General features: G+C 35.9%; 1 protein-coding gene across 1 annotated transcript; it reads left to right on the forward strand.

The window, feature by feature from the left end:
- Window positions 1–888: 888 nt before the first annotated feature.
- On the forward strand, window positions 889–1,434 carry LOC308627855 (GTP-binding nuclear protein Ran-like; the record flags this gene model as incomplete). The annotated part of the gene is made up of 1 exon (XM_081254307.1): window positions 889–1,434. The coding sequence occupies one exon, from the start codon at window positions 889–891 to the stop codon at window positions 1,432–1,434; it is 546 nt and encodes a 181-aa protein (XP_081110433.1).
- Window positions 1,435–11,233: the final 9,799 nt, after the last annotated feature.

Below are 11,233 nucleotides of genomic sequence, written 5' to 3' on the forward strand. Positions count from 1 at the left end.
TTTGAGACGAGGTAGAGCATCCTGAAGGGCATTCTGTTATACCAATGCTAGGATCACCTTTTTCTTTTGCTCTTGTAGAATTTTGCTGATTTCACTATTTTAAACAAATCATGAGAGAATACCGGTTCCACAGTTCTGGCCCCTCCTCTAGAATTATGCTGGAAAACAAACTTCTAAATATTAATTTCTAAATCATGTTAGAATTTTTAAATACCAACCAATGTATATAAATTATTGCAGCCTCATAATAATCTGAGCACATATAATGGCTGCTTCATTTTTTTATCTAAATTTAGCATAAATCAAGCTTATGTGGTAATATAACAGCTTCTCAGAGGAAGTGTCAATTCTATAAGTAACTGAAGCCCTCAAGGTCACATACACCTCTGCAACTGAGGGACTCCCTAGTCTAATACCTCCTATTCTCTTATTACCTTCAGATAATTTGATAATTAAATTATTTGATTGGTATCCCAAAGAACTACAAATCTCCAAGAAAAGATTTTCATTCCAATAAGTGCGTTCTAAAGAATATTGCTTATAAAGATGTTAAAATAAAAATTAAAAAAATAAAGAATATTGCTTAGACAAAAAATAGATTTATAAAGGGAACTTGGAATTTTAAAAATACTGCTGCATTGATTTTCTTCAAATTTCCTGGGTGCAGAAATAATCTTTTACTGGAAGAAAACTGTCACTTTGTTGAGAATTTAAGGGAGAAAGCCTATGATCTGAGATTAGGTTAGCCTTAAGATCTAACCCCAAATTTTCTGCACTTGCTTAGTTTCTTTTTTTGTAATATTTGGATAATCCCCACTATAAGATTTTTGTAAGAATTTATGAGCTCAGTCAGAAGGGCACAGAGATGCTTCTGGAAGTAACATCACGATGGCTGCCCAAGAAGAACCCCAAGTTCAGTTCAAACTTGTATTGGGTGGTGATGGTGGTACTGGAAAAACTGCTGATACATTTGTGAAACATCATCTGACTAGTGAATCTGAGAAGTATATAGCTACCTTGAGTGTTGAGGTCCATCCCTCTGTGTTCCATACCAACAAAGGATGTAATAAGTTCAATGTATGGGATACAGCTGGTCAGAAGAAATTTGGTGGACTGAGAGATGGCTATTATATCCAAGCTCAGTGTGCCATTATAATGTTTGATGTAACATCGAGAGTTACTTACAAGAACGTGCCTAACTGGCATAAAGATCTGGTACGAGTGTGTGAAAACACCCCCATCATGTTGTATGGCAACAAAGTGGATATTAAGGACAGAAAGGTTAAGGCAAAGTCAATTGTCTTCCACCGGAAGAAGAATCTTCAGTACTATGACATTTCTGCCAAAAGTAACTACAACTTTGAAAAGCCCTTCCTCTGGCTTGCTAGAAAACTGATCAGAGACCCTAACTTGGAGTTCATCACCATGCGATGAACCCGCCAGAGGTGGTCATGGACCCAGCCTTGGCAGTGAGGTATAAGCATGATCTAGAGGCTGCTCAGACAACTGCTCTCCCAGATGAAGATGATGACATGTGAGAAAGTGAAGCTGGAGCCCAGAGTCAGAAGTCTAGTCTTACAGGTAACTGTCCTGTGATGTCAGTGGTGCAGCGTGTTTGCCACTTTATTATATAGCTAAGCAGAACATGTGCTTAATCTTTGGGATGCTAAAGGAGATGAATGGGCTTCGGAGTGAATGTGGCAGTTAAAAAAAACCTTCATTTTTTGGACCTGCATATTTAGCTGTTTTGCAACACAGTTGTTTCCTCCTTGGGTTTCAAATATAAGACTGTTACAGTCACATCACTATATTCAGTGGTAGAATCTTGTTTTTTACTGTCATTCCCATTCCTTTTCATTTAGAATCAGAATAAAGTTGTATTTCAAATAAAAAAAAGAATTTATGAGATTTTCATGAGAATTAAATATTAAATATAAATGTAACAAATATAATAAATGTAATAAAAATAACCAACAAATATAATATCAAATATAAAGTATATAAGATTGTGACTGGTACCACCTAAGATTTTTTTTTTTTTTTTTTTTTTTTTTGCGGTACGCAGGCCTCTCACCATTGTGGCCTCTCCCGTTGCGGAGCACAGGCTCCGGACGCGCAGGCTCAGCGGCCATGACCCACGGGCCCAGCCGCTCCGTGGCGTATGGGACCCTCCCGGACCGGGGCACGAACCCGTATCCCCTGCATCGGCAGGCAGACTCTCAAACACTGCACCACCAGGGAGGCCCCCACCTAAGATTTTTTAAATCTGTAATTATATTTCTTCATAGCTTGAAGCTGGATAGGACTAGACAGAAAGCCCTGCAGATGGGGTTTTGTCTATTTAACTGGTTGTTATCTTCAACTCTAATTGGCAATTTCTCTGACTCTCTCCTACCTGGCCTAGCTACATCCATGACTTGATTCCTTTTTCTCCTTCCTTTCATGATTTCTGATAACCCTTTCCACCACTGCTCACTCTTCTCTCTATTCCCACTCCCAACACACCCAAGGAAAGCTTTTCTCAACTGGCCTCAGCCATGCTCACTTGGAAAGCCCTCTGCTGCCCCCTATCAGTCATTGTGAGGGAATGCCCACAACCTCCAGATAAATTCTCTCCCTCCCAATAAACCATTCATATTTGGTTTGCATTGAGTTCCAGTAAAAGGAAAGTTAATCTGAATTTTACAGTAGCAAAAATATAGAAAACCTATTGTGTTTTATGAATTTTTATGGGTAGACAGTGCCATTTTATCCTGAAATACATTTTTAAGGTAGTAACAGAGAGTGGAAGAGAGACTCTTAATTCAAGCAAACCCTTTAATTACAAAGTCAGGGCCTTTTGATGAATTCTAAGAACATATTCTAGAATGGCCTTGGATCTATTTGAGCTGATAATAAAATATAAAATAACATAGCCTAGGTGGCCTAAACAACAGACATTTCTCATAGCTCTGAGAAACTGGGGAGACGATCAGGGTGGGAGCAGTTTTGGTGTCTAATGGGAGCCCACTTCTTGGTTCATAGACAACCATCTTCTCACTATGTCCTCGCATGGTTGATGAGGGTCTCTTTCATAAGGGCATGAATTCCATTCATGAGGGCTCTATGCTCATGACCTAATCACCTCCCCAAAGCCTCATTTCCAAGTACCATCACACTAGGGATTAGGTTTCAACAAATGTATTTGGGGGGACAAAAACATTAAGTCTATAACACATTTTGACTAAGTGAAATAATGATAAATTGGTATTATGTAAAGCCTGCTGAATTTGTAGCTCAGTCCTTCCCTCCAAAAAAGAGACAAAAGAGAGAATGAGAGAAAATCATGCAGAACAGTGATTAAGAAATTTGAAATCAAACAGATCTGATGTTGATCTTCCTGAAAACCAGCAACTTAGGACAAGTTACTTAAACTCTCTATACTGGATTTTCCTCTAGTAAATGGAAATAATAATAATACCAACTTCATAGCATTATTGCAAGTATTAAATGTGATAATATATTGCATGGCCTTCATCACAGTGCCAGGACATAGCTCTATTATTATTTTAAATGATCTTCAGGAATTTTTATCTGGCTTTTATGGAATCTGATGGGTGGGTAGAAACCACAGAAATTTATGGTTATATTGAGTAAGGCCTATCAGACACTGCTCTACCTAGAAGCTATAGTATCTGAACAAAGAGCAAATAATTCTGAAATGTTTTGCGATATTACCTTATAATACTCTGTTTGGGTTTTAAACTTATTACTCATTTAAAACACTTGCTAAGGTAATGAAATGCCCTTAGCATAACAAACAGCATGATCTTTTTATTGTGATCATACCAGAATTTCTGGCTCCTTTATGAAGAAAGTGAACCAATTTTGAGACGGGTGTTCTGTGGGAGTGTTTATTATGTTTACAAATATCTTAGTTATAAAGCAACAAAGCCAGGAAACCTCTCCAAATAAGCAGGATGGTGGGGTTTATAGAGCTAATGTAGCGATTAGAGCCACACTAACAGAATTGGGAGAAGAGCCGGTTAGAGTTAATGTGCATCAAGTGAGTTTTCCATAAAACTTCTGTCTCTTTATGCCAGATTCACTCACCTTTTTACCATTTCTATGCCAGGTGATTTTTTAAAAATATTCAAATGGATATCATCCAGCACATACCTCAGGATATTTGCAGGACTGCTTTTTTCCCCCTTTATCCTTGTTCCCAGATTCCATAGTCTTGGCTCCTCACTGGAATCCCACACACTGGGTTCCTCTGTATTTCCTTTTCCTGACTTTCACTCAACATTTGGTCTTTAACTTTTCTACCCAGTTGTAAATTTTGTTTACAACCCAGGGTCTCAAGCCCTGTAACTCCTACTTTCACTCAAAGCCAGACTGACTCAGCCCTCCTCTTCCTTCAGAGGAGCACAGATAACAATAAACTCAAGACGACATTATTAAATATCGTGTGATAGACAAGGAATATTGCAAATAATTCCTATGCAGTCATTACCCTTGTACCAGTAACTTTTAAAACTTACAGCAAACTACACAATGTTACACGGAACATGCCCAAGTTTAAGATGAATCCCCTGTCCTAGAGGAGTTCACTGTCTTATTTGGGAGATTTGATATAAGCATAGAGAAGTTGAAAAAAAAAATCCATATGGTATTTAACTAAGATTTCAAGACAACTGAAAATTTCTGCTTCTGGCCAGATGTACACACCAGCCTGAAACAACAAAAAAATGACAAAATATTTTTTAAATTGTTTTCATGACATGGGATATCAGGCAATAAAGGACAGTGATCATTGAAAGACAGAAAACAAGTAAGGTGATATCTATAGTTGCTCTAGTTTACTTCCTTAAGCAAGTTTCAAATCATGGTGCAGGTAGAGGGAATCTAAGCAGAGCAGAGTGTACCTTGTAACTTGAGGAGAAAGAGGTAAAATCTGTGAAGAAGGTTCTTAGGACAGTACACCAAAGAGAAGAAGGATATACAGAGAAAGAATTCCTAAGCTTGCAAAGGGACCCCTCAGTGTTCAGCTGAGTAATAATCAGCAAGTGTATGTGAGGAAAATTCCTGAAGCTGAGCAGAGTCACACAAAAGGATTAGAGGTGATAATGCTCAACACTCACACAAGGCCAGGTATAGTGTCTGTTCCCACCAGCCAAAATGAAAACCCTCATAATTCACTGAGTTTTGGATAGACTACAAAGAGCGGTCTTGTATTATTAGTGGAGTAATTCTCCTTAGACTGAGCACTGCTACAGTTACACCTAACAAATTGTAAGTAAATCCAAGAGCTGAAGAAACCAAACCCTTCTAAATAACTTAAATGTATTCCAGAACAAAATACAAGAATATTTATAGTAATAAAAAAGTATTTTCTAAATTAAAAAAACTTTATTTCTAAAAACACCAAACAATGTAGTATTTACAACAGATGGAATCCAGTAACAAATTACCAGACCAAAAAAACAAGGAAAATAAAATTTTAAATGTAATAAATCAAAGGTGACTCAAAATTGATGCATATGTTGAAATTAGAAAACAAGGACATTAAAACAGTTATTACAGCTATATATCATACATTCAGAGATTTAAGTAGAGAGGAGAAAGAGAGAGAGAAAGAGATCCAAATCAAACCTTTAAAGATGAAAATGTAACATGTGAAATGAAAACAGACTGGATAAGATTAAGAGCAGGTTAGACATTGAAGAAAAAAAGATTAATGAAATTAAATATGTAGCAATAAAACTACCCAAAATGAACTAAAGGGAAGCTTTTTCAATGAACAATGCCTCCATGAAGAGTAGGACAAAATCAAGCAGCCCTAATATATGTATAAGTGGAGTCTCTGGGTTTGGGGGATGATGGAGGTGGTGGAAAAAAATACTTGAAAAAAATAATGGCTACAATTCTTTAAAATTTGCTGAAAACTATAAACCCATAGAGCCAAGAATTTTAGGAACCCCAAGCACAAGAAACTGAAGAAAATATGCCAAGATATGTCATAATTAAACTGCTCAAAATCAGTGATAAATAAAAAATATTAGTCAGAGGGAAAAAAAGTTGTATTACATCCAAAGAGACAAAAGATAAGAATGACAGCTGATTTCTTGTCTGGAAAAAATGCAAGCAAAAACTTAGTGAAACAATATCTGTCAATCTAAAACTCTATACCTAGTGAAAATTTCTTTCAAAAAAGAAGATGAAATAAAGACTTATGCAGAAAACTGAAAGAATTCGTCACCAGCAGATCATTACTACAATAAATGTTTTTTAAAAAAGTCCTTCAGGCAGAAAGAAAATGATACCAAATGGAAATAAAGATCTACACAAGGAATAAAGAGCACTAAAAATGGCAATAAAATGGGAAAATATATTATTCTTATTATTTTAAATATATTTTAAAAGACAATTAATTGTTTAAACAAAAATAATAGTAAGATTAAACATGGTTGGGGTTTCCCTGGTGGTGCAGTGGTTAAGAATCTGCCTGCCAATGCAGGGGACATGGGTTCGAGCCCTAGTCCGGGAAGATCCCACATGCCGCGGAGCAACTAAGCCCATGAGCCACAACTACTGAGCCTATGAGCCACAACTACTAAGCCCGAGTGCCACAACAAAAGAAACCACCATAATGAGAAACCCACGTACCACAACAAAGAGTAGCCCCTGCTCGACACAACTAGAGAAAGCCCGTGCACAGCAACGAAGACCAAACACAGCCAAAAATAAAATAAATTTTTAAAAAAGAATAAACATGGTTTATAACAGTTGTAAAATTGGACAGGGAGGATAACCACAGAAGTTGGACAGGGAGAAAAAGATGTATACCATTGAAAAGTTCATAAAATGTTCATGAAGTGGTATAATTTTACGTGAAGTTAGAATGTGATGTTAAAGATATATAATATAAAACCTAGCAAATACTATAATAAAGAGCTCTATCTAGTTAAGTCAACAATATAGGTAAAACAGAATCATAAATATATTAAGTTAATCCAACAAAAAGAAGATAATTGGGGAAATAAGGTATATAAAAATGGATGAGACAAACAGAAAGCAAATAGCAAGATGATCAATTTAAACCAAAACATATCAATAATTATAGATTTTTTTAAAGACACAACTATATACTGCTACAAGAAAATGCACTAAATATAAAGAAACAAATAGGTTAAAAGTAAAAATATGAACAAACATATACCATATTAACATTAATCCAAGAAAGTTGGAGTGTTGGCATTAATATCAAAGTATATTTAAAAGCAAAAATTACTAGTAGGGATAAAGAAGCCCATTTCATAATTGTAAGTGAGTATTAATCAATAGATATAACATTCCTAAATATTTATGCACCTAAAAACAGAGCTTCAAAATATATGAAGCAAAAACTGATTGAACTTCCAGGAGAAACAGAAAATCCCACAACTGCAGATGGGTATTTCAACCCCTCTTCCAATAATTTATAGAACAAATAGACACAAAATAAGGGAAGATTTTAAAGATTTGAATAACACCATTAGCCAACTTGACCTAACTAATTAACATTTACTGAATACTTCACCAAACAACAGTAGGATACACATTCAAGTGCACACTGAACTTTTACCTATACAAATGATATTCTGGGCCACAAAATAAGTCTCAATAACTGGAATAGGATCCAAGTCATAAAAAGTATGTTGTTTTAATCATAATGTAATTACATTAGAAATCAATAATAGATTGATAAAGATAAATAAAGAGCTTAAGAAAATCCCAAGCTAGTTGGAAACTAAAAAACACATTTCTGAATATCCTGTGAATCAAAACAGAAATCAGAGGATATTAGAAAGTATTTTAAACTGGATCAAAATGAAAACACAATGTATCAACATCTCAAAATTTGTGGTACATTGATTAGTAGGAAATTCATGGAACTAAACACCTATTTTAGGAAAGATGGAATGGAGTCAAATCAATGACTTAAAGTTCCACCTTAAGCATCGAGAAAAACAAGAACTCAAATTAGTTAAACTCAAAGTAACTACAAAGAAAGGAATAATAAATATCAAAGTAAAAATTAATGAAATAGAAAAAAAGGGAAAAAATAGAAAAATGAAATTGAACCAAAAACTGTTTCTTCGAGATTAAATTGGTAAACCTCTAGTCAAACAAACTGGGGCAAAATAAAGATAAATTAACAGCATTGAATGAAAGAAGTAACAACACTATAGATTCTACAGATATTAAAGAATAAGGAAATATGAAAAACTTTATGCCTTGAAACACACAAACTACTAAATCTCACACAAGAAGAAACAGATATTCTGAGTACTCCTATACCTATTAAAGAAACCAAATTTGTAGCTAATACCTTTCAACAAAATAAACTCCAAGCCCAGATGACTTCATTGGTTATTTCTACCAAATTTTTAAGGAAGAAATAATATCAATTCTATAAACACCTTTCCATAAACTTGAAGAAGAGGGAATCCATTCCACCTCATTCTATGAGGCCACTGTTAGTCTGATACCAAAACATAACAAAGTCATTACAAGAAAAGAAAACTAATGACCAATATCCCTCATGAATATTAGTGCAAATATTCCATAATAAATAAAAATTTAATAACATACAACAATATACAGAAAGGATAATATATCATTACCAAATGGGATTTATCCCAGGGATGAAAGGTTAGTTTGACAATCAAAATATGAATCAATATAAAAAATTTTTAAGAATCAATATAATTCATTATTTTAACCAAAAAATACATGATTATCTTAATAGATGAAGAAAAAGGATTTCCTAAAATACAAAACCCATTCCTGATTAAAAAAAAAAAAACTCTCAGCCAAATTGCAATAGAAGGTGACTTCCTGAATCCAAATAAAGGGCATCTATCAAAAACTCAGAGCTAGGGCTTCCCTGGTGGCGCAGTGGTTGAGAGTCCGCCTGCCGATGCAGGGGACATGGGTTTGTGCCCCGGTCCGGGAAGATCCCACATGCCGCAGAGCAGCTGGGCCCGTGAGCCATGGCCGCTGAGCCTGCGCGTCCAGAGCCTGTGCCCCGCAACGGGAGAGGCCACAATGGTGAGAGGCCCGCGTACCGCAGAAAAAAAAAAAAAAAAAAAAAAAACTCAGAGCTAATATACTTAATAGGGATAAAATAGACTCTTTCCAAATATCAGGAAAAATACAAGAATGACCACTCTCAGCACTTCTCTAATACATTGTACTTAAGGTTCTATTTACTATCATAAGGCAAGAAAAAGAAACAAAATGAATGCAGATTGGAAAGGAAGAAGTAAAACCCAGTACCTGTGAATGTGATCTTATTTGGAAATAGGGCCTTTGCAGATGTAATCAAGCTAGGATGAGGTCAAACTGGACTAGGGCAGGCCCTCATTCAGTGACTCTGACCCTTATAATGAGAGGGAAATCAGGACACAGACACACGGGAAAGAAGGACATGTGAAATGGAGGCAGAAATCAGAGGAATGCACCTCCAAGCTAAGGCACACCAGAGATGGCCAGCAACTGCCACCTGTGTGTAGCATGATTTCTGTAATTACTCAAGGGAAAATCTAAAATTCAAAGAGCAGAAAATCAAGAGAGATTTACTGATACTCACTATATGCCAGGCACTTTACACACTATATCATTTAATTTTCTTAATGATCCAATGAAGGGATATAATCATCTCTGTTTTTACAGACAAGGAAACTAAACCTCAAAGGAATTAACTAATTCACATGAATGAGGAGAAGAATTTGGACTCAAACACAAGTCTGTCAGGCTCTAGACTATTCTGTTTCTAATCAACAAACAAAACACTATATTGAATTCTTCTGATTCCTGTGCACCCATTTAAATATACCTGTACATTTTGAGAAGATGGGAGAAGTAGAGGAGGATAAACCGCTCATTAAATAAATGCTCATTGATTCCCATCATTCATTTATGACAGAAGTTTGATCAGACAACTGTTTATAAAGCCCAGGCAGGGCTTCCCTGGTGGCGCAGTGGTTGAGAGATCTCCTGCTGATGCAGGGGACACGGGTTCATGCCCCCGTCCAGGAAGATCCTGCATGCCGCGGAGCGGCTGGGCCCGTGAGCCATGGCCGCTGAGCCTGTGCGTCCGGAGCCTGTGCTTCGCAACGGGAGAGGCCACAACGGTGAGAGGCGCACGTACCGCAAAAAAAAAAAAAAAGCCCAGGCAAAGTGCCCTGTACCAAGCTCTCATAGAAATATATATTCATTATAAAGCTAAAGACACAGAATTTCTGAGTTATGAGGAACTACATGCATCCTTAGTACAATTACTTATTTTATACCTAAGGGGTAGAAAGTCCCCAGACAGACGAAATTACCTGCCCAAACTCAAGAGAGACAGCTCAAGTCTCTTGACTCCTGCTCTACACTTAATTCATTAATGGCCATTTGGCAGAACTCTGGAAAAGAAGGAGTCCAAAGGGATGTGAAACATTTTCATCACTCTTCAACCCCCACATAAGTGAAAGGAAAATAAACAAGTAAGAAAAATATTACATGATAGAAAATTAAGAATAAAAAACCTTAAGAAGGATAAAACATTATAATTTACTTGTTTTCAGGAGGATGCATCAAGTCTTTTGTAGTCCTGCTTTGTATCCATCTTTTCATTCAACAAAATAAATAGACATGATATATGCAAAGCAGAGATTCTCAATATATCCATTCAACAAAGACATAGTTATCATGTTATATATATTGTTTTTCCACTGATAACTCTATTAACAACTACCTCAAAATGGATTAAAGACTTAAACATAAGCCTTGAAACCATAAAACTCCTGAAAGAAAACATAGGGAAAAAGCTTCTTGACATCAGCTTGGCAATGAATTCTTGGATATAACATCAAAAGCACAAGCAACAAAAGCAAAAATAGACAAGGGGGATTACACCAAAGTGAAAAGCTTCTGAACAGCAAAGGAAACAATCAACAAATTAATAGGTAACCAACGGAATGGTAGAAAATATTCACAAGTCACGTGTCTAATAAAGGATTATTATCCAAAATTTGCAAGGAACTCTTACAATTCAATAGCAAAAAAATTAATTAATTAATTAATTAAACGAATCTAAAAAAGGGCAAAGGAGCTGAACAGACATGTCTCCAAAGAAGACATACAGATGGCCAACAGGTATATGAAAAGGTGCTCATCAGCATTCATTATCACTAATCACAGGGAAATGCAACTCAAACCC

The sequence above is a fragment of the Mesoplodon bidens genome (genome assembly GCF_964165515.1).
Source record: "Mesoplodon bidens genome assembly, chromosome: 14".
In the NCBI taxonomy this organism is placed as follows: domain Eukaryota; kingdom Metazoa; phylum Chordata; class Mammalia; order Artiodactyla; family Ziphiidae; genus Mesoplodon; species Mesoplodon bidens.